Raw genomic sequence first — 23,046 nt, forward strand, 5'->3', positions numbered from 1 at the left:
ATAGTAACAACCAGGAACAGAAAATAATAGAAATGGCGCCACTATTTAAAAGAAAAAGGAGGCAAAGAGGAGAGGAGGAAATAACTGCTGGGCCGGGAGAGAACAGAGTTGTGAGTCTGAATGTGGCGGAGACGAAGTCGTCGGATTTCGAAGTTAGGAAAAGACTAATCTTCGATTTCCTACTGGTAACATTTACACCGGCACCAGGAGCGATAGTTGATAAGGTAGTACTGAAGGACACAATCTTTTGGCAAAAGGGCCATGGAATGGACGAGTGTAACTGTGTAAGAACGTACGCGAAAAAGGGGAACATAATGTTCGTGGAGCTCATAGTAAACAAAGGAAACGCGCCAACATTCGAGTATTTCTACAGAGACTACTTCAAGTGGACGTCGACGGACGCGGAAAAGTTCGCACTAAGCTTCAGTAAGCAGGTGGACCTGTTCTACGTGAGAGCAACGCCGAAGCTTAACATAAACGGAAAGATGAATCCGACATTCTTCTACATCAACAAGAGCATGGAGGCGCCGGTCTGGGTAATAACGCCGAAGCCGGGAATATGGGTGGACAGAGTGGTGGACGGAATAGTGGACATCTGGGAGAAAAACTATAAGTCGGAAATATGTACAAATGCAGTGGTCCTACACAGAAAGAAGAAGCCAGTGTACGTGTACCTGCTGGTAAACGAGCTGGAGCTGGCGAGTCAGGAGGTGTTTTTCAAGAAGGACGGGATAACGTGGCCGAGAGTGACGAAGGAGGAGTTCGTGGAGGCGGCGAAGGCGCTGGGATGCAACCCGGAGACGTTCATGAACGAGCTGACGCTGGACCTGTCGAACGCAGGCAAAAACTTCACAGTAGAGGTTCTGGACGTGGACACGGCCTCGACGCAAGTGATAACGCCGCTGACGGGCTACAAGGTGCGCAAGGTGGTGGACGGAGAGCAGGTGATATGGAAGGACGAAAGAAGCTTCGCAACGAACGCAAGCAAGCTGACGTACACGAACAGAGGAACTTACGAGCACAAGCACACGCTGCTGAACCTGTACGTGCGCCAGGGAGAGAAGACGTCAGTGCTGCACTTCGCGAAGCTCTCGGGAGTGTGGTCGCGAGTGGACAGCGCGAAGTACGCAAGGATGTACTCGCAGACCGACGACCCGATTAACACGCACAAGCACCTGGGCGTGGACGCCAGCGGGGGGAGGAAGATGTACATGAGCCACTTCAGAAACAAGGACGGCCTGAACATACACACGTTCCACGCGCCAGTGGAAAACAGCAAGGGAAGCATGGTGCTGGTGCACGGAGCGTTCGGACACTTCTGCTCGGATTACATATCCTACTCGCGCAAGTTCTGCCTCGACTACGAGCACTACAGCCCGCTGGCGGAGCTCGAGGATTTCGCGAACGCAAACTACGACACGATGGACAGCCTGAAGATGGTGACCAGGGCGCTGGAGGAGCGCAAGGACTGCTTCGAGCACAGAAGGCTCGACGGCCTCGACATGTTCGACACGGGCTCAAGGTTCGAGTACAAGAGGAGCTTCGTGGAGGCGCTGAACAACATGGGATACTCAGTCTACGGACTGGACCTGCCCTCGCACGGGCACTCGGAGGGCGTGACGACGACGAGGTTCTACACGAACTCGTTCCTGGACTACGTGGAGGACCTGCTGCAGTTCATCAACATCGTGAAGCGAGGAAAGTTCAGCGACACGACGCAGACGTACGAAGACTTCACGTGGAAGGACAAGTCGTACAGGCCGAAGGCGCCGTCGGAGTGCACGCGAAGGAGCGGAGAGAGCTCAATAGAGCACATGGGCAGCCTGGGCAGCATGAGCAGCAGAAGCCAGGCGCCGGAGGAAGCCCAAGGGGACGCGAGTGCGACGCACGGCTCAGGCGAGCACACGCAGACGAGTCCGAAAGCCTCAGAAGATAAAATGGAAACGAGGCCAAATTCGCCAGCACACGTGACTAAAGGAAACCTGGCGGAGTACGTGGCCGCCGCGAGCATGACTGAGCCAGAGTGGGTGGACGAGAAGCTGTACCTGGTGGGCTACTCAATGGGATCGAACATTTGCATCAGGACCATCAACGAGTACTACAGGAGGACGAAGTCGTCCAAGAAGCTGATCGACGGACTGGTGTGCCTGTCGGGAATGTATCAGCTGGCAGCAATATCGAATCCAGTGGTGCAGAGGCTGGCGGCAATATTCATCTCTATTCTGAGCTTCTTCGCCCCGAAGTCGCCGAACCCTATAGAAAAGCTGTTCGACTTCACAATGACATTCGACTCGCTCTGCAGACTGAGGGTAAGAAAGTTAAATAGTGCCTGTTGTGATATAGTTGCCTATCAGTTAGACTATTCCTTGCTGTGAGGTGTATTTAGAATCCAATCAGCCAAAAGTGTGGGATGTGACCTTATTTTTAGGATCCAATGTATGCGACCAAAAAGTCCTGCAACAAGACGTTGCTCATGATAGCCAAGGCGACCTTCGATCTTACGAAGAACCTGTCGTACTTCCCAGATGACTTGCCAATGCTCATGTTGAACTCGGTCAAAGATGAACTGGTCAACATAGAGGTGAGCCTAACTAGATATTTATTCACAATCTCTAATATTAGTTAAGACTGTGGAAATGAAACCACAACGTATTAAAACCCATCTTCGATTAACAATGATACTCTATTAACAGTTATATCATTAGTTACACTAATAGCATTAGCAACAGTAATAACAGCACTAATACAAATAATAACAATAACAAATAATAGCACTAATACAAATAACAGTAACAATAGTAATAACAGCACCAACGACAAAAACAAATAATAACAATAACAAATAATTTAGGGTGCGAGAAAAATGAATAAACTGATTAAAAATTCAAAACTTGTTGAGTTGAAGGGCACTGTACACGGGCTGCCACTATCTCCATACGTTACAGTAGTAACGCCAGTGTTAAAGGATTGGCTATCAGGGTCACTGTAAACACTAATATTGAGAGATTGATAAAAATACGCGTTAGTCATAAGTAGAACAGTATGCAATGGAAATAGTTTAGTGAGATAGGCTCTCAGGGTCGAAAAGAGGCGGGTCATTGTCGGAACCGAGCACAGTCTGCTGACTGACGTTGCCGGGACCAACAGGATCCTTGAAAACCCAGCTGGGAGGATTCTCGTCCTTTTCCCTCTGCTCGCGTTTCCTTTTGAGGAGAAGGTTCTCCTCAGGATCGGGCTCCTCGTCGCTCAGCACGGGAGGAATGTTCTGCTCGTAGATGATCTGGTCCTCTAAAACGCGCTCCCACTCCTTGAGCTGCTCCTGCTTGGCCAACTTGGACTCAGGGTCGATGGGATACTGTCGTAAGACATCCTTTCTGTAAAACCACTTTACCCTGTTGGTGACACGATCTTCAGGGGATAAGTAGGGGTTCCAGGGGACGTTGCGAGTGCTAAAAAATATTATTAGTATTATTGGTAGTGGTAGTACTAATAGTAGTAGCAATAGTGGTAGTAGTAACAGTAGTAGTAGTAGTAGTATTGCTATTATTGGTAGTGGTAGTACTAATAGTAGTAGCAATAGTGGTAGTAGTAACAGTAGTATTAACAGTAGTATTAGTAGTAGTTAAGTAATTGCAGTGATAATAAGGTATAACTGACTAAATAGTTGCAATGAGCAGTGAGTCTAATATGTGAGGAGAGAAACTTACTACTCGTAGTTCTGCATCAACATGGAGGTGTTGTCCCTGTTTTCGCGTCTGGCTGCATAGAGGTCCCTGGAGAGTCTGGTCCTGAGAGCGAAGAGAGTCCTCTCAAACCAGTTGAGGAGGAACGTGGCACTCCTGAGAAGGCCGACCCTGGGAGTGGTTGAGCCGTCAGTGTGCACTTCCAGAGTGACAATCTCGCTGGTGCTGTTCTCATCGAGGCCGCGCCTCTCCCCGCTGAACGCAAACACCTCCACGGGGTTGCAGCTGGAGCAGAAGTGGATGAACCCGTCCTCAGTTATGTCCCGGTTCAGAGACTCGGGGCCGTACTCAGGGATCACGTAGTTTGCGATATGCTCAATCTTGACGTCCATGGTGAGGTAGGAGCCGTTGGACACGGAACACAAGTAGTGGTTTTTGTTTACCACCTCAATCTTCTCAGAATAGGGCCTGTTCATTATGACCTCCTCCTGGATTTGGTGCTGAATGCTGACGTCACTTTTCTCGTCAGGTTTGTCATTTTTGTCTGTCCCGTCAGCTTCACTGTTGGCTTCGCCGGGTTTGCTTGATTTGTCCTTGAATTTCAGGTGGCCTGCCACTGCGATAATGGGCCCCTTGACCCTCAGCGTTGCGATGATTGGATTGTTGAAGGTGGCCGATTCTGGCACGTTCCTGAGGATGACGCCCCTCAGGTTCTTCGCGAGGTCGAAGAAGTCCTCCCGGAGGCCCATGACTGAGAAGAACTCGTTGTGCATTCCCGGGATCCGCAGGGCAGTTATCCTCCCGGCGCCCAGGTACCTCCTCGCCACCCTCCTCAGGCTGTTGAGAAAAACCGGGATGACGTCCGTGTGCAGTGAGTGTACGTAGAAGAACGTGAACGCCTTCCCATTGTGATGCCGAATGGGCTGAATTTGTTTAAACTTGAAGCCGTAGCTTTTCAATTTAATGCACTGAAAAAAAACATAAGCTAAAAGAATTTATTCACGGCTTACATATGTCTTAAGTTACTAAATACTCTGAATACAAATGTCTATAGTGTGTATAAGATACTGGTGACTCCTTTATGTGCTTTGTTTCGGACTGCCTCCTTGCCTCAACCTAATACAATTTTAAACAAAACACAGTTGAGCGTACGTTGTATTCCTCTATTCCAGATTCGATTTCCTTCTGCGTCAGGTGACGGGGAACATAAGGCTCCTCCTTCCGCTTGTTAACAAACTCAATTGCCCCTAAAAGCACGTTGCAATAATAATAAAGTTACATGGAGGAATTGGCACATCAGATAGAGGAACATCCTGGTCGAATGGGAACCTTACTTTTTTATTGGATTTATTCCCGTTTATACCGTTAATTGCATACAATCCTCCAGATTTACTTAATTTGTTAACCGTAGGGCCAATAAAATACAAAATATCACTATTTAAATTGTTCCTTTTCGAACAACCAATAGACACACAATCAGCAAAGGGAAAACGATGGAATCCAAAGTAAGAGTCAAAAATAAGGAGAATATGCTTGTAAAAATAAATAATAGTTAAAAATAGTGTACAAAAATTTAAAAACATGTACTCATCACTAAAATAAGTTGATTAAGGTTTAGTGTGTTTGCGTGATGAAATAATTCAACAAACATTCTCAACTTAAAAATATACAATTACAAAGAAAGCAATAAACTAAAATATACAATATAAGAATCAATTTTATAAATTTGTTACAAAAGAATTAAATTTATAATGAGATATATCTACACACTCAGATAATATTTGTAGTGTAACAATATCATTAGAAGAAAATTAACTAAAATTGATATTTTAAAAATAAATATAAATAATTGAAATATATTTAATATCAATCAAGGAAGATTAGTTAAATCTATATAATATATAAAGTTAAGCTCTTGTAAGAATCACACATAACTTCAATTTAAATACCAGGAATATTATATGGATAAATTAAATTTCTATGGATTCTATCTTTAAAAAATATAATGCAAAAATTGATATTTATTATTTATTTAATTTACACATTTTCCTCCCCATATAACATTTATATAAATCGGTCGACATCTTTTTAAATTGCTTACACATCTTTACACATCAATTAAATTAATATTCAATAATAAAAAATATACACACTGTGTAATTTTTGAAGGATTTTGTGCAACATCATTATAAAACCAAAATTTAGGTAATTTTTTAGGATTCCATAGAAATTTTTGTAAATTTCTTGATAAAATTAACAAAGAAAACATTATTTTATCATATAAAATAACCTTCAAGTTTAAAAGTTACTAAATTTTTTGTTTTTGATTCAAAAGAGGTTTTTATTACAATTTGGTTTCTTAAATTATTATAGAATCTTAATTTAAAATTGATTGTTGTTTACAAAGGTGTAAGGAATTGTCATAAGTCAAGTTTAGACTAAACTGGTTAATTTTAAGCCTTTCCATAATCCACCTTTTTATTTTATCTTTGCGTTTTTTTGAATGAAGTTTCATATATTTTTGTTTTTTATTTATTTAAATTTGCCAAACTATAATGCTCTGACTTTCAATTTGTCCAATGGTAGTTATTTGAGTACGTACCATAGCAAAGAAGAAGTTGGAGAAGTAGTAATTTACACATATAGACCGAATAATTCAATAACATCTATTAAATTTAGCGATGATCATTCTCTTAAATTACCTCGATCCAATAAAATTGTTAGGTTGATTATCATTACCAAAGATGAAGATATAAAGTTAATTCACATTACTTATGCTGATTTGTCAAATGATAATATACTTGATGATTTGTATTATCATAAAGTAAATGGCGAATTCGTTGAAATACAACGTGATTTATTTTACTTTAACTATGTCAAACTATCACAAACATACAAAACTTTGAATCTCAGCTTTTTGTTAGGTGATTGGTTCCGTTGTTATGAAGGACTAACAGAAAAGAAATTGTGTAATATTAATGATTATTATTTTCTACAGAAAATTGTAATAGGAGATAAAACCATCTGGGAAAACAATTCATATTTCAAAGTTTATTCAGTAGAAATTGGCATTAAAGAAGTCGAAGAAGAGGAATATTTACTTAGACTAAAACTATATTATTACTTAAAGAATGAACATAAAATTATTGAGCATGAGTTTCCAATAAGTAAAACCGAGGCTGAGGCAGTGAATAGATTTATTGAAAAACAGGAACGTAAGCCCAAAACTTTAATTCACATTCAAACACAAAGACCTAAAGTCGTTCATGTAATCGATAAAGAACCTTTAAAAGACATTAGACTTTACTTTGAATCTGATAACGCCGGTTCCAAAAATTGTAAAGTTCGACACAATATATTACTTGGGTTAGATAATACTTATTACGAGCCAATTCCTGGAGCTGAAATTAAATGTATAAAAGAAGGAAATACAGTAATATGGTACCCGTCGGAACAATGCAAAAAGTTTATTCACGCTAGATTTACACGCCTCAAAGAAAGTCCTCTACTCTTAAACATTAGGTATATGAAAGAGAAAACACAATGCTATTTCATAACAAAATTAGTTGAAATAAACGAATTTTTTATAAAAGAAAATAGTTGGAATACGATTTCTGAAGAGAAGTACAATAATAAAATACAATTTTTAATGGAAAAAACATCAAAGCAAACAATGGACTCGGGTGTTTCTATTGATTATGTTCTTCCTCCTGAGGAACCTGAACCTGAAACTCAAAATATCCCTAAGGATAAGAATAGATTGAAAGATGTGAAACTCGAATTGGATCCTCCAGATTCAAATGGCTATGTTAAATGCAGTTATCTGATGGATGGGCTGGATACATTCTTTTATCACCCCAAAGAAAACAAAGTCGTTAAGTCTGTTCTAGATGGTTCAGAAATAATATGGTCCTCCGAACCACAGTTCCCAAAAAAGTTAAAGCATGCTAAATTTGCTTACAAGGGTGATAGCCATATCTTTTTAACTGTTTTGTACTCGGAGATTGACCCAAAATCAAAGGACGCCAACAAAGAAGTGAACAAGAACTCTTACTTTGTTAAAAGAGATCAATGGTACAATTCTCCAGAAAATCAATTCTACGAACAATTTGACAAATTGAAAAACAGAGTCACAATGAGGGATGTCATTCTTAACGAGAAAAAATCACTTGAGGAACACGTCACTGATTTAACTTTTACAACTCTAAAAACAGGTTGGTTTGATAAATTTAATCCTAGTAAACCAAAGGTTCAAATCATTCCCTTTGAATATAATATTCGAGACGAAAATCATGAACACTTACTAGTGGAAGTGAATTTAAACGAAAGATTTGCTATATATACTCCAGAAACGGGATATGCTTTAACTAGATTATTTGATGACAAAAGACTGATTTGGTACCAAGAACGAGACGGACTAGGTTGTACCACTTTTTATATAGATTTAAGCGGAAATTACCCTCTCCTACACTTGATGTTGGATGATCCAGTTGATTCCAACATTTATTACAAGAAAATTGATAGTAATTGGCACATCATTGATAAAAAGGAATATGAAGCTATTAGAAAACCAGCAAGTGGTCCAGCTGACCCAAATGATTTTTATACTGTGTAATATAATAAAAATTTGTGCACATACTATTTATTTGTATTAGATCGATCAAATACGATATAACGTCTATGAATAGATAATTATATGTCCTATATGATAAAATCTTTAAAATATTTCCATATTTACCATATTTAAATATTTTTATGGAATCCTAACCTTTGATGTCAGCGGAGGCTGAAATTATGATAAATAATAAAGGCAACTATAAGAATAATTTCCGGTCCATCCAATAGATTCGGATCAGATACGTTATTGTACAATTTTTCATCAAAATTGAATGAGTACATTTCTCAAAAACTAATATTTTGATCCCCCATGGGTATCTTAAAGATCTACAAATAGCCTTCGTCTTAACCGAGTTCAAATTAACTCGATGTCGAAATCATTTAGAGTCCTTAGCTGCAATGTATATTAGATTTTTGTTAGTTATAATATTTGCCCAGATTCTTGGGTCATTTTCTATTATTCATGTTGTTGATTTAAATGATCATGATTACAAAAAACTTTGCTACGAGCTAAATACCACTGGCAATTGCACAACCTGCAAAATAAAAATTGATAAGGAAGACGGATTAATTATACTTGATTCATCCAAAACCGTATGGTCATCTGAACTGCATCATCAAGTAGTGAATCTAATTGTTTCATTTACGCCTGAAAAGGTCGAGCTCGTTAATATCCTGTTTCAAAATAAAGAGACAGATGATTTAGAGAACGTGTACTTTTACTATGGAGAGGAAGGTTTCACAAAAATTGATGAGAGTGTGTATCATTATATGTCATCAGTTTTAAGTGAAGATGCCCGATCCTTCGATGTGAATGCTCAGTATGGTGACTGGTTTGTAACAACAAACGGAGACGATCACAGAATCCACAGGATTAAACAAAGCATCCGAGTGAACAAGGTTGTTGATAAATCCACCGTGATCTGGAAGAATGAAATGATGTACACTGTGACGAGTGTAAAGGTAAAGTTTAACGAAGATGAAGAGGCTGACTATTGTGAGATTTTCTGTTGTGATAAGAGCCTACAGCTCAGATACTGCTACTTAAAAGACGACTTTGGCTGGCATCATATTAACACCTATAACTATCCTGTAGTTACCTCTAGAATTAAACCAAAACGTAAAGAGCAGTTTGAGCAAGTTGCACTCAAAAACAGTCCAACACACGTTATGGTCGAAACGGGTGACCAAGAAAGCGACGAGGTCCAAGACATCATTAAACGTTACAAGTCTTCAGTTCTTCTTATATCTTTGAAAAAAACTTCTGAATCTCTAATTCCAAGGAACACAGACCTAGCCGAATACGTTATTTGCGGAATGAATTCCAAAGTCTACAGCACCTACAAAACCAGAGTTTCTCACGTCACCGACGGCAATGTTATACTCTGGAAAAGGGGCGAGAACGAAATTTTACACAAAGTCACCATGTACGAAAGCCATGACAAACGACACATACTCGTAGAACTAGAAATCTTGGTACTAACGCCCTTCCCGATGAAAACGGTGGAGGGCCTAAAGGCTAAACATAGGTACAACCACAGCTATTTCGACTACACTCACTTCATAATGACTGGAACCAAATGGGAGGAATGCGGCAGAACCTACTTCATTCTTTTTATGCAGAACCTTGTGAGGATGTACATGGCCAAAAACCCGAATCTCACTTTCGACGGGTCTTTTGCCAACTTTTTCGAGTCGGTCTATTTGCCGCCCAAAGAAGTCAAAATTAAGAAAAGGGTTCGCCGAGACTCCTTCAGAAACCTCGTTAACGATGTCATTGAAAAATTATTTGTAGATTTCATTCCCGTTTGCTACGATTTAAAGGATTATCCCTTTAACATCTTCAACGTCAGACAACATTATTTTTCATCAAGCTTTCTGAAGTACGAAGTCAAAAACCCATACGTGGTCTACAGGATTATTGACAATGATCAGGTAGTCTGGAACCAGACAGAAAACGGACTGGGGTGTAGGCAAATGTTTTACTTTTCTATCGAGGACGAGGCGTTTCTCCACTTGACAATCGATGCCAAAATTGACACAGATAAGTATTATCACAACAGGAAGGGGTATTGGCACGAGGTTGAGGAGGAGGAGCACATAAGCCTCATAAACATGAAGGCCAAAGAGTTCATCGGGAACAGATTTTTATACTCTGACAACACCTACGTTGTAGTCGAGGGTGACGAAGAGGAAGAACTAACAGTAAACCATGAGGAGGAGGACGATGAGTATCACACTTACGAGCTTGTTGGTGCAGCAAAATTCTAAGGTTATACACCAGTACGAGTATGGTGTATAAAGTCATGTGTAAGTGAAATAATTTCAAAATATGGATGGATTATAACACTCCAGGCGAAAAATACCTGAGAAATAACCATTCAATGTTTTACATATGTATTTGTGCATTTTAATGGCCATTTTATGTTATTTTAAAGACCATAGCAACGGCCTCCCCATATAACGGAAGGCTAAAGATCGAAATTTACACATACGTTTCCCAAATTTCTATTTCCATCATGTGACCAAATGAGTCTGATCGCAGTAATTCTAGGAATCTATATAAACCTCGGGTGTGTGGCGTTAAGCACAGGAGTTATAGACATCTCTGACCCTAAATCCAGAGAATTGTTCTCGGGGCCCACGAAAATCGGCAACGCTCACTTCTATAAATACACATGTAACGACGACGGAAGTTACTCCAACGTCTTCGACAAAAACTTTCAAATCTTCCCCCTGAGGGCACACACGAGACTGGTGAACATAGTCCTGGCCTGCAAAGAAAAGGACGCGGAGCTCCTGCAGCTGATGTACTGCGACGTCAAAAAGGACCTCAGGCTAAACAACCTGTACTATAGAAAGTCGGAGGAAGCCTGGAACCTGATAGATCAAGCAACGTACAAGTCGGAGCTGTCAAACCTGAAGAATAACTACGTGTCGTTCCAGCTTAACGAAGAGGAGCACGTGGGATTCAAGAAGGTGAAGTCGGCAGAAGAGGACGGCTACGACTCATACGTGCTGGAAGAAGAGTACGAAATGGACAAAGTGTACGAAAATAAGCTGGTGGTCTGGGAGAGCGACCCGAACTACACATTTAAGTCGCTGGACCTGGCGAAGACGAAGGACGGCACGGAGCAGCTGAGAATACAGTTCTCGAACTACTGCTCGGAGGTCTCGCAGTTCTACAAAGTGTCGGCAGGAAGATGGGTCCTCGACATAGGAACGAGGAGAGTGGACCTGCGCTCACTGTACACGCACGGCAGCGAGAGAAATGAAGGACACGGAAGGACGAAGGAGGAGGAGGCCTCGGACGCGGAGTACATGGGGTCGGTGCTGAAGGAGTACGACGAGGACAACGAGTACGAGGACCCAGTGACAATCTCAGCCTCGGACCTGTGCGACGTGGAAATGGGCTTCGGAGAAGTGGAGTTCAACGTGAGCTTCACGAAGGGAAGTAACCCGGAAATGACAGTGAGGCACTACACGACCTACGAAATATCCAACTACGAGTTCCTGACGCTGCGAGGAGCGCGACTCAACTGGGTCAGAGACGGAGAGTGGCAAATACTGGACAGAGAGGAGGACGACCAGTGGTTCTACAACGCAAAGCTGGCCTTCGTGCCTGAGCACGACGTGGCGACGGTGGCGCTGACGACGATTCGAATGAAGGAGGGAGCGTGCGACGAGGAAACGAAGAAGTGCAAACTCGCACCCTTCAGCTTCAAGCACTTCTTCCACAAGAAGAAGGCGACGGTGTGGTCCTGCCTGGAGCAGTTTCCCTACTACTACGAAATGAACACGCTGGTGGAGGTGGCCTCGCAGCTGACGATGAAGAGGATGTACGAGTCGCCGCCAGTGACGCCGACGCACGTGCCCTCGACGATGTACCTGGACTACGGAGGAAAGGTGCCCTTCACGTACGAGATCAACAACCCATTCGAAAACAGGCTCACGCAGGACCTGCTGCACACGGACCCGGACTTCATAAGGCTGAGGCCGAAGGAGGGCACAGTGATGAACGCAGTGGTCGACGGAGCCTCTTTGCTGTGGGAGCAGAAGGAGGCGGGCAACGGCGTCCTCATGATCTACGTCTACAAGTCGGAGAATAACCTGGTGGCGCACCTGGTGGTGGACTCGGCGACGGAGCCGCACCTGTTCATAAAGCAGCACAGGGGCAGGTGGCATTTTATAGACAAGGAGGAGTACGAGAGCCTGAAGGACGCGCCGATGGTGCCGAAGAAGGCGGGCCTCTTCAAAAAGCAGGAGACCCAAGTGAAGGTGGTGGACGAGTACTCGCTGGACCCGGACTCGGAATTGGAGGTGGCGCCGGAAGCGGCTGACTCCGATTCCGGGTCGCCATCGGATCCACCAGCGCCAGGGTCGGCGGATGCTGAAGGGGACTCTGCAGCCGCAGAAGCAAAGGCGGAAGCTTCCGAAAAGCCATCGGAGTACGACGACTTTTACATCAGCGACTCCCGTGCTGGCGACTCACATCAGAGGGCGAAGTGTCCTTTTGGTCATGGTTCAACAGACACAGCTGACAGCCACCATAACACCGCCAATGATAGTCACAATAATAACGACACCCATAACAGCCACCACAGCGCCCATAATCAATCACAAAAGTACCCTCGCAACGCCGTTTCAGCATTTACTACGGACTTCATGTTTGATACGGACGACGAGTTTGAACCTCCCAAACGTCCCGTTAAAATTAAACGGTCATCAATAAAGAACCAAGCTCCGCGGAAATCAGTAACGATCGACATATCTGACGACTCGGAAGACGAGCGCGGACCAGGATCTCCAGCAGCTGACGAAGAAGAGTTGTAAACAGCCACTGACCAAGTGACGACTCTTTACGTTGGCGCCAGGGCAACAACGTGGACTCCACATGCCAGAGTTAAACGACCAGTAGATCGCAGCAACATAGCATTATTTAAAAAACTAACCGTTAATGTTTTTTTCGACAAATGGACGCAAATAACACTTCATTAAACATTAGTATAACATCGTGAGCCGTATAACATTGTAGCATGGTAATATAGCAGAACATGGCGTACCACAGCTCAGAATAACATGGCTTACCAAGGTAAAACATGTTGTAATAGAACACAGTAAAACATGGTTTATATAATAACAATTCATAATATACGATACTGTGGCATAGTATTAGATATCTTAGCATAGCATGAGATACCGTAGCTTAGTATTAGATATAGCATAAGTTACAGTAACATAATATAAGATGCTGTAGCATAGCATAACATACCGTAGCATTTAAAAGTATATAGTGGCATAATACAAAAGGTTATTAAATTAGCGCTTGCGCACTATTATCTTAGATCGGTTGGGAGCGCCACGCTTGGCGATCTTCGCCATGCGCTTCTTCATGTACTCGGACTTGCTGAGCCTCTTCGCCTTCTTCTTGAGCGTCTTCTTCTTCGCGGGCCTCGACGAGTCGTGGTTCGGGTTCGTGAGCTTGTTGAGGATCCTGACCTGCTTGTGCGTCAGCTTCTCGTTGGCCTCGAAGGCGTCGATGACGCCGCTGTGCTTGGGGAACATGGCCTTGAGCTCGCCGAGGTCGACGTCGTCGAGGCCGGACTTGACCTTGGGGCCCTTGGGGGCGTCGCCGGCGGCAGTGCTGACGTTCTCCAACTCGCCCACGTGCTGAATTCTGCGCGACGACTTCTTCATCCACTTCTTAAAGAGGCTCTTGTTCTCCATCTCCCCGCTCTTCCCTGACGAGCCGCCCTTGCCACTGCCCTTACCGCTTTTAGAGAGGCCCTTAGCTCCCTTGCCGCTTCCGCCTGCGGATGCCGCCGATGCCTTCGACACCACCTTGTTGTTGTTGAAGACGTCCACCGTCACCTGCTGATACTTCTTCGTGTTACGGTTCCAGACCTGCTTCGTCAAGTAGCGTTTCTTTTTCATCAGGTCCTCGTTGTCAGGCGTGATGTCCAGGACCAGGTTACTCATGTCGCCTTCGTTTTCCTCGCCCACGAGTGCGTCCCTGTCTCCTGCCTTAACCAGCGAGTCCTCCTTGCTGCTGACCTTGAAGACGCTGAAGTCCTTCAGACTGCTCACGTTGAAGTTCGACATCTTGAACTGCTTCATGTAGTTTATCGAGTCCTGGTTTATGTTCAACCTCGTGATTTTAGAGTCCGGCCTGTAGCTCTCCAGGTACTTCAAGTAGTCCTTCTCAGTCACCTCAGGCTTGCTTGTCTCTCTATTGTTTTCATCTTCGTAGTGCTTAGGTGAATCATCCTCGGAATCATGTTTTACGGATTCGTCACCGGCATCCAATTTTACAGAAACACCACGTGTGTCGTGTATTGCAGTATCGTCGTCGGCATCCAATTTTACAGCATCGTCTGCGATATCAAGTTTTACGGATTCATAGTCGGCACCAAATTTTACAGAAGCGGCTCCGTCAAGCTTTGCAGAAACACCAGCAGCATCACTTGAACTGGACGCGTCCTTGCTCTGCGAGTAGTCTCTGTGATACAGCTGAAACAGCTGCTGATTCGTGTACGTTTTAAAAAACTGGTTTGACAGCTGTATGTACTGGTGACTTGGGTTTGGCCTCGTCTTATAGTACAGGTTATACGAGTTATTCATACTCTTGTACAGTGCCGCCAACTCCACGTCTTCACTTATCTTAGTATTCACGTGCTCCACCAAATAGTTCAGAGAGTCGCACGATCCCAGTAAGCAGTAGTTGTTATCCAGGTTCCCAGTGTAACTTTCAACCACTATTTTGTCATTATCTACCTTAATCACGTCGTAACTATCCATTTTCGTAGACTCTGGACCGGCATCACCTGCTGTACCAGTATGGCCAGTACTGATAGTGTTATTGGTGTTAGTACTGCTAGTGATATTGGAGGTACTATTTGTGTTACCACTATCGTTACTGCTAGTGTTACTGCTATCGTTACTGCTAATGTTAGTGTTACTGCTACTATTGCTACTGCTACTATTACTAATAATACCGCCATTCAACTCTCTAGATTTATTACTCTTCAGCACGAGATGCCTGTTAAATTTTTGCAGTATTTGCAACAGGTACGACATGTCCTTGTTTATCAATATTGACACTGATTTGCCCTGACGCCCTGCCCTTGCAGTCCTCCCTACTCTGTGCACAAACAGCTTCGTCGAGTACGGGAAGTCGTAGTTGATCACCAGGTCCACGAACGGTATGTCCAGGCCTCTTGACGCCAGGTCCGTGACCACCAGTATCTTCGTCTTCCCTCCTCTGAACCTACTCATTTCTATCATCCTCGCGTTCATCTCCATTGAGCCGTATATGCAGGATATACTGTAATTCATTCCACCCAGTAGGCTTCTGAAAAACTCAACGTGGTGCCTCGTGGCCACAAACAGTATACACTTAAGCCCCTAATAGCAATTGTTAATCCGTTAACTAATCAACATATAAACTAATTAAACACCAAATTCGCAATCATCCTACCTTATGTGTGTTCAGGACCCTAATCAACGTGGCAATCTTCTCTTCACTCCTACAGATTTATTAGAAAGGTGCACACACAACTACTACCTAAACTAATGTACTAATACACACCTCGAGTACACAAACGTCAGTTCCAACTGCTCGTTGATTTGTAAGTCCTGCTCAATTTTCGTTATTTTGGGATCATTTAACCCGAACGCTATGAACTCCGACACCTGTGTCGGCAGCGTTGCGCTCACCAGTATGACTTGTCTCATTTTCGGGAGCTGCGAAAATACCTTGTATAGGTCCGGCAGGAATCCCATCTCAAACAACTTGTCCGCCTCGTCGATCACTAAGTGGTTTATAAGCGACAGGCTGAAACTCTTCTCCACCAGGTGCTGAGCCAGCCTTCCGGGCGTTGCGATAACTATGTCAGGGTTGAAGCTGAGGGACCCGAATTGCGTTTCCAGCGATTTGCCTCCGATCAGCGTCGCGTGCCTCAGCCGATCTGCCTGGTTCGAGAAGTTTATGAACTTTTTCAGCACACTCTCAACTTGCAGAGCCAGCTCTCTTGTCGGAAGCAGGATCAAGCACCGGGTTCCTACAATTTTCGAGTGGACTTCCAACAGCTGGACAATGGGCGCTAAGTAGGCTATGGTCTTCCCCGAGCCGGTTCTTGCGATACAAACTACATCTGATTTGTTCAGAACATGAGGAATCGTCTTCCTTTGAATTGAAGAAGGCTGGTTGTACTTAAATTTTCTCTGCAACGTCAAGCAAATGGCTTTATTAAGGCCCAAAACGCCAAAAGCGCCAACTCCTTCACCCTTCTTGACCTTCTTTTTACTACTTATTTTCAAATCTTCATCCATAACTATATTATTTAAGTCTATATTACATTTTAAAATTACTATTGTGCGATAAAACTAATGTGCAAATCATACACAATATCCAGATTCCATATCATGAAATTAAATGGTAATATGTGAAAAATATAAAATTTACATATAAAAAATAAATTTTTGTAAAAAAAAACTAAATTCGATTAAATTAAGTGACTTCAAGTAGTGCTGAAATAGCAGGCACGTTTTAAATAATGAAAGCTATTTTCCCAAATTTAAAATGTAAAATATGTAATAATGAGTAATGGAGGCAATTTGGTTGGCGATTTACTTAAAAATGTTTTAAAAAACGGGAGTTATAAACAACGTCATTCCCTGAAATCATTATTAGAGAAACCAGTAAACCGAAACTATAATCCAAATCACACAGATTCTAATGCGTTGATTAAACTCAAAAATGATATAAATTCACTAAAAATTAAACAAACACTCCTACATATAATAGATAAACCGGTCATTGACACCTTCGGTGTGAAGGATTTGTTTAATGTTAAATCGTCCAAATTTTTAAACAATAATACACACAACATTGTATCGCAACTGAAGCAGGGTGAAATTCCAATAAATTCGTTTGTAGACGAAGAGGCCGAAGACATTTCTGATGCACCTAAAACCCTGGACAATGAACTGGAAGTTGATCTACTTAGGTATGAAGGGTGTGACAGGAAGTTTCTGAAAAATTACTCGAGGGTTCTGAGTTTATTGAAGTCACAGAATCATGATTTGTGCAGCGAGCTTGAGTTAAAAGTGAAGGAATTTTACGAGTCCATGAAGGACGCAATAAGCACTTCACACATATCATTAATGCTGCGCCACATTTACAGGGAAAATAAGAACATCGAATACGAAGAATTATTGGAAAACATATGCAGAGTGTTGAACGACGAAGAGCTGAGGTCGCTGTATTCTTATAACTGGAGGACCAGCAAGTGGAAATTAAAAAGGAGGTTCAGCCAAGATAGGAATCTGGAAGAAGAAGTGGAGTCACTACTACATTCAATACAAACCACAAATGCCTCTGAGACCATATTCTCAAGGGGAGTAGGAGAGAAAGAGGTAAAGTATATGGATGAGTGCGAAGGGGAAGGCCCAGAATCGACAATTGAGTACGGAAAGAAGAACGTCAACGAAAAGAATGAGAAAATTTATGTATCGATACTGTCATCAGAGTCACTATCAAGGCTGACTAAATATGAAGAGGGAGAGGTAAGTAGTTATTTTAAGAGATAATAATAATAATATTAGTGCTATTACTGCTAATACCACTATTGATAACAATAACAATACCAATAACAATAATAACAACTATAACAATAACAATAACAACAATAACAACAATACCAACAATAACAACAATAATAATAATTTTAGATCACGGAAATATGTAATATGCTGGACCTGAACGTGAATAAGCTTACAGTGGAAGAAGGGCAGTTCATACTGGACGAAATATCGACGCTGAAGAACAAGAGTGTGCCAGGAGTAGATGAAAAGTACGAGATCGTGGAGAAGAACGGGAAGTACTGCGTGGAGCTGCTGAAGAGTAACTGGGTGAAGAGACCAATAGTAGTGACAGTGATGGGCCACGTGGATCACGGGAAGACGTCGCTGCTGGACTACATACACAAGACAGAAGTGGCGAAGAACGAAAAGGGGTACATAACGCAGAAGCTGTCGACATTTCAAATAAGGTCGAACGAGGGAAGGATCACGTTCATAGACACGCCAGGGCACGCAGCGTTCATGACGATGAGGAAAAGAGGAGTGAGTTGCACGGACCTGGTGATACTGGTGGTGGCAGCAGACGACGGAATCATGCCGCAGACTCTGGAGTGCATAGACCTGATCAAGAGAAACGGGCTGAAGGTGGTGGTGGCAATAAACAAAGTGGACCTGGCGCCAGAAGAAGCAATAGCAAAGATAGAAGAAGACGTAAGGAGCCACTTCAGCAAGGCCACAATAGTACAAATTAGCGCAAAGAGTGGGCATAATATAGAAGCATTGTTGTCAGAAATAGAGAAAGTACAGAAGAAAATGGAGTACAAAATGGATAAAAATGCAATATTTAAGGGGTACATATATGAAACGATACAGGACCAGACGAGAGGAAAGTGCATCAACATAATAGTAAACCAAGGAACACTGAAGCCGAACGACTACGTACTAATAAAGGACACGATCATTAAGGTAAAGAAGATATACCACCCAGACTCCGACAACAAGCACGTGATGAGCAGTGGAGAAAGAGTTACAGGTAAATCACGAGGGGAGTCAAGGGAAAATGAGTCTGATGATCACGAAAACATAATACAGCTGAGCGTAAGCATGAACGTGTGCAGCCTGGCAGGAAACGTGGTGGTGGGAAACAGCTCACTGAAGCAGCTGCAAAAGTACCAGTACCTGATCAACAAGCACGTGGCAAACCAGGGAACGACAGGAAACGAGGACAGCAGCCAGGTATGAGTGTTAAATTTTTATTTCAAAAATCCTTTTTTTTCAGGACCAGACGATACCCTTCATTGGAATTAACCTGAGGTGCGCAGACCAGGGGAGCCTGGAAGCGATAGAAAACTACATACACGAGTTCAACGAGAAGGCAAAGAAGACTGTTAACATGCTGAACCTGGTACAGAGGAACTACCTGCCTCCAGAAGTGACGGGGAAGAGCGAGAGCGAGAGCATGGACGAAAAGGAGCTCAGAGCCAAATACGAGGAGCACTTGAGAGCCTGGACGCCGTTTAAGGTGATAAGCAAGAACCTGGGAAACTTTAACACGAACGACCTGCAACTACAGCAGATAGGGAACGTGATCAACATAGGCTTCAACGTACAAAACCACGTTAGCAGCTTAGACAGTTTTTGCCAACTTATTCGTATATTCATATAAAAAAGCCCATTATGACATTTAGTTATTCATATAAAACCGGTTATTAAACAATATAGTTACACCGTATAATGTAATAACGGATAGTAAACAATTTAGTTACACAGTTTTATGTGATAACGGATACTAAAAATTAGTTGCCACACCTGATAGTAGTAATACCACTGTAGATCAACTTGAGCAACATTGTCAGAACACACGACATCATATACAACATATTCAACGACCTGCAAGTAAGTAGTAACGCCTGCATACAATCTATGAGCAACTTACTAACTCTTTAGGTGATATACCAATTTTACTTTGGAGACTTGTATAGAAAGAAGGTGGAGTCGAACCTGATAGTGACTCAGCTGGGAACTATTACACTCAAGGGCGTAGGAAAAAAGCAAGCAGTGGGAACGTCAGTGAAGGAGGGCCAGAGTAAGCTGAACCACCTGTACAGCGTAGTAAGGAACAACAAGCAAGTGTACAGCGACTTGAACATACTCTCGTTCCAGTCAAACAAGATGAACGTTAAGCTGTTGAGCAAGGGAGGTAGGAATAGCTTCAGTTTATAGCTTAGGCCATCTAACTACTTAAATGACACAGCACTAATTATATATCATAGAACCACGTAGATAACATTAACTATTATTGTATTATAATGGCACAATTAATTGATACGCCCAGATAATAACAACTGTTTAATATTTAAGGAGAACGTTGAGGTTCAACTCAACGACGAGATCGTAGCGTACGTTAAGCAGCCGCTAATGCCACTGTTTGACACTGTGACGAATCACCTGCTGAAGACGTGATTTTAAACTCAGAGCCATGTAATGTGTTATTTATACTTAGGAACTGTATTAACGTACGGCTAGGGACTAGTACCCATGTGCACAAATATGTACCGGTAGATAGATGTGAACTTGTGAACGCAGCCTATATTGAGTTGTTAATCTGCTCCCTAATGACGAGCTTGTTGTAAACGGGATCGAAGTGATCCAGAGGAGAGTCGCCGATGATGCCCCGCTCCTCCCTGGTCATGCCGCGAACAGTGTTGTGCTTCATCCTCCTGAGCTCGAGGCTGGGAAACCTGACGAACTGCATCTTCAGGAGGGGGAAGTTGACAGGGTCGTGAGTGAGGAAGCTGACGTCGGACCTGAACACCTCAAAGCCGTCGATGAGGATGCGCGTCATCTCCTGGCGCTTCCCAATGGTGCGCTTGTAATGCTTCTTCGACCTGAACTTGACGGTCCGCATCTTGGGGCTCCTGAAATGCTTCAACACGGTGGCAACGGCCCTGACGTTGTGCAGGTAAGGCTCGCCGTTGACGAACCAGCCGGCCTGCGAGTGGAAGAACTCGATGCGGTTCAGGAAAATCTTCTTGCCGACCTGCTGATGGATGCGGTAGACGTCGTAGTACCTGCCCTTCTCAATCCACCTGGGATTGCCGGAAATGAGTGCGATGGCGTAGCAGCCGGATCTGTCGCGGCCGTCGTCGAGCTTAGAGAGCCTATCAATGGCGGGCGACACATTTTTATACTTGTTCACGTCAACTGTGGGCGTGGCGCTCGAGATGGAAGGAGTGTGTGAAACTGCGGAAAAGCCATTTGCAGAGCCTATAATACATGAGATAGAATAAATTAAAAGAAACATGGCAACATCATTTTAGAAATAAGCAGGGAATAAAAAATTAAAAGTAAAATTTGGGAAGCACGGCCCAAACCCCGAAATCGGTAAAACATAAGCATACACAATCGAATTAAAGTGATTCGAGTCCATATGGTCGATTATTGCAGAACATTAGCTGGGTTTTGATCTGATTCCACAGTGCCAGCGACACCATGTTGGGAATCCGGAGATTCCTACAAAATAATTAAAAGTCAGCCATTGGGGATTCCAGAAACGAACCACAAACAAATATTCATAAACTTCTCTAGCTTCGCTGTTATTAGGCATCTTTTTAAGCTCCTCTTCTGAACAAATCAGATGAACGGCAATCCTCGGCAATTATTAGAGTAAATTTTGATCATATTATAATTGTAACCAACCTGTGTAGTTGTGGGCGTTTAAGATTTTCAGAGGCATCACCTGTGAACCAATGTGTATCGATTATAACTCACTTCAAAGATTTCCATATCATCAATCATCGAATCCACCTTAGAAACATCCTTATTCTACAACACAAATGTTACAACATCGATTGTCAAACTATTATTTAACATCTATCTAGCTGAATCACCTTGTCATTCGTGTAGTCGATTTCAGAGGCACCTACACATCATTACTTACTTTCAACCAAATTCAACGAACGCTGAAGTCGCATCTCTACAGTGTTGTTATTATTAGAATACTAACGTTAATTTAAACATATTTGTGGTCATGAATAGGCGCGTTACCTTCCTGAGGCTGTTTATGTGTATGGTAAAAGAACAGCGGCAGCTTAGTCTTATTCAAGTGCATTTTCCTGTACACATTTCCATGTAACTCATGAAATATAATGAACGTACACCATGGGCGACTGTGTGACTCTCGAGCTCTCAATATTAGACTTATTAAACCTGGATCGCGTCAGGACTAAACGCACGAGGTCGCTCATCAAACTATTGTTCCTTCTAGCCATCCCAGATCCAAAACCCGCGTGTGCGATAAATAAATATAATAGAAATCTAATATTCATTTTAAATAAAAAAGAACTGTGTAATGGAATAACTATAGTGTACACCATATAAAGTCTCATGTCCAAATGGAATATTAAATTAATGAATTTGAAAAAGAGATTAAAATCCAATTAAATCTTAATTAAATATCTGAACTATTCAAATGCTCATTCAGCAATAACTGCTCATCGGCCTTAGATGGAATAAAGGTAAGGTCTAGGTTCTCACCGGCCACAAAGGTTATTGCAACTCCGTATTTATCAGTTTTATCAGGCTTGAACCAAATATCCTTCAAATCCAACAGAGCTGAGTGCGTTTTGCGATCTTTACACAGTATTATCCAACAAGTATCAACAACGTCGTCCCACTCGCTAGGTTGAATGATTTTATTTATGTGAACGGGGGAACAGTTTTCTTCTATTACTTCCTGTAATTTCGAGACAGTAAAATATGGAGGTACATTATATACCCGCAAAATAAAGTTGTTTTCGTTATCATTTTTTTTATCTTTCATATTTTATCATTTTACACCAGGTTAATTTGTTATTTATGAAAATAAAATGATATGTCATTTTAATATAAATTCGGTTAAATAGTTGTGAGCTTGTTTTACATAAAATATAAATTCATTGATAATTACATAATCCTTTTTAAGTTATGTGGTAGGTGTCATATTACTTATCATGTTTATAGAATATTGTTTTTAAGCTTAACATACAAGAGACAATAACAATCTTATATACAAAAAACTGAAAAAGTTTTAATTCACTCACATATTTGTCTTAATTAATTTACCTGATAACCACGGAATTATACACACTAAAGTGTATTTATGTAATCGATTTACTTGGATTCT

The 23,046-nt window shown here is 42.2% G+C and overlaps 11 protein-coding genes across 11 annotated transcripts; 5 read left to right on the plus strand and 6 right to left on the minus strand.

The window, feature by feature from the left end:
* Positions 1 to 32: 32 nt before the first annotated feature.
* TOT_030000652 (phospholipase) lies at positions 33 to 2,989 on the plus strand (the record flags this gene model as incomplete). The annotated part of the gene is made up of 3 exons (XM_009693396.1): positions 33 to 2,309; positions 2,429 to 2,581; positions 2,852 to 2,989. The coding sequence occupies 3 exons, from the start codon at positions 33 to 35 to the stop codon at positions 2,987 to 2,989; spliced, it is 2,568 nt and encodes an 855-aa protein (XP_009691691.1).
* Positions 2,990 to 3,058: 69 nt separating this feature from the next.
* TOT_030000653 (DNA-directed RNA polymerase D subunit) lies at positions 3,059 to 5,334 on the minus strand (the record flags this gene model as incomplete). Its single annotated transcript, XM_009693397.1, has 6 exons — positions 3,059 to 3,449; positions 3,711 to 4,651; positions 4,752 to 4,799; positions 4,836 to 4,930; positions 4,963 to 5,215; positions 5,278 to 5,334. 6 exons carry the CDS (start codon positions 5,332 to 5,334, stop codon positions 3,059 to 3,061), a joined length of 1,785 nt encoding a protein of 594 aa, XP_009691692.1.
* Positions 5,335 to 6,186: 852 nt separating this feature from the next.
* Positions 6,187 to 8,298, plus strand: TOT_030000654 (uncharacterized protein; the record flags this gene model as incomplete). The annotated part of the gene is made up of 1 exon (XM_009693398.1): positions 6,187 to 8,298. One exon carries the CDS (start codon positions 6,187 to 6,189, stop codon positions 8,296 to 8,298), a length of 2,112 nt encoding a protein of 703 aa, XP_009691693.1.
* Positions 8,299 to 8,436: 138 nt separating this feature from the next.
* On the minus strand, positions 8,437 to 8,582 carry TOT_030000655 (hypothetical protein; the record flags this gene model as incomplete). The annotated part of the gene is made up of 2 exons (XM_009693399.1): positions 8,437 to 8,469; positions 8,499 to 8,582. 2 exons carry the CDS (start codon positions 8,580 to 8,582, stop codon positions 8,437 to 8,439), a joined length of 117 nt encoding a protein of 38 aa, XP_009691694.1.
* Positions 8,583 to 8,668: 86 nt separating this feature from the next.
* On the plus strand, positions 8,669 to 10,571 carry TOT_030000656 (conserved hypothetical protein; the record flags this gene model as incomplete). Its single annotated transcript, XM_009693400.1, has 2 exons — positions 8,669 to 8,701; positions 8,739 to 10,571. 2 exons carry the CDS (start codon positions 8,669 to 8,671, stop codon positions 10,569 to 10,571), a joined length of 1,866 nt encoding a protein of 621 aa, XP_009691695.1.
* A 258-nt stretch (positions 10,572 to 10,829) lies between these two features.
* TOT_030000657 (conserved hypothetical protein) lies at positions 10,830 to 13,133 on the plus strand (the record flags this gene model as incomplete). The annotated part of the gene is made up of 1 exon (XM_009693401.1): positions 10,830 to 13,133. The coding sequence occupies one exon, from the start codon at positions 10,830 to 10,832 to the stop codon at positions 13,131 to 13,133; it is 2,304 nt and encodes a 767-aa protein (XP_009691696.1).
* Positions 13,134 to 13,619: 486 nt separating this feature from the next.
* TOT_030000658 (ATP-dependent RNA helicase) lies at positions 13,620 to 16,631 on the minus strand (the record flags this gene model as incomplete). The annotated part of the gene is made up of 3 exons (XM_009693402.1): positions 13,620 to 15,704; positions 15,778 to 15,826; positions 15,889 to 16,631. The coding sequence occupies 3 exons, from the start codon at positions 16,629 to 16,631 to the stop codon at positions 13,620 to 13,622; spliced, it is 2,877 nt and encodes a 958-aa protein (XP_009691697.1).
* Positions 16,632 to 16,898: 267 nt separating this feature from the next.
* On the plus strand, positions 16,899 to 20,345 carry TOT_030000659 (translation initiation factor; the record flags this gene model as incomplete). The annotated part of the gene is made up of 6 exons (XM_009693403.1): positions 16,899 to 17,867; positions 18,033 to 19,118; positions 19,162 to 19,500; positions 19,716 to 19,778; positions 19,830 to 20,082; positions 20,218 to 20,345. The coding sequence occupies 6 exons, from the start codon at positions 16,899 to 16,901 to the stop codon at positions 20,343 to 20,345; spliced, it is 2,838 nt and encodes a 945-aa protein (XP_009691698.1).
* A 124-nt stretch (positions 20,346 to 20,469) lies between these two features.
* TOT_030000660 (plastid 50S ribosomal protein L21) lies at positions 20,470 to 21,186 on the minus strand (the record flags this gene model as incomplete). The annotated part of the gene is made up of 1 exon (XM_009693404.1): positions 20,470 to 21,186. One exon carries the CDS (start codon positions 21,184 to 21,186, stop codon positions 20,470 to 20,472), a length of 717 nt encoding a protein of 238 aa, XP_009691699.1.
* A 134-nt stretch (positions 21,187 to 21,320) lies between these two features.
* TOT_030000661 (conserved hypothetical protein) lies at positions 21,321 to 22,153 on the minus strand (the record flags this gene model as incomplete). The annotated part of the gene is made up of 7 exons (XM_009693405.1): positions 21,321 to 21,395; positions 21,442 to 21,506; positions 21,582 to 21,621; positions 21,654 to 21,707; positions 21,773 to 21,804; positions 21,930 to 21,997; positions 22,041 to 22,153. The coding sequence occupies 7 exons, from the start codon at positions 22,151 to 22,153 to the stop codon at positions 21,321 to 21,323; spliced, it is 447 nt and encodes a 148-aa protein (XP_009691700.1).
* Positions 22,154 to 22,332: 179 nt separating this feature from the next.
* On the minus strand, positions 22,333 to 22,704 carry TOT_030000662 (conserved hypothetical protein; the record flags this gene model as incomplete). Its single annotated transcript, XM_009693406.1, has 1 exon — positions 22,333 to 22,704. One exon carries the CDS (start codon positions 22,702 to 22,704, stop codon positions 22,333 to 22,335), a length of 372 nt encoding a protein of 123 aa, XP_009691701.1.
* Between the last annotated feature and the right edge of the window lie 342 nt (positions 22,705 to 23,046).

Source organism: Theileria orientalis, chromosome 3 (genome assembly GCF_000740895.1).
Source record: "Theileria orientalis strain Shintoku DNA, chromosome 3, complete genome".
NCBI classification, from domain to species: domain Eukaryota; phylum Apicomplexa; class Aconoidasida; order Piroplasmida; family Theileriidae; genus Theileria; species Theileria orientalis.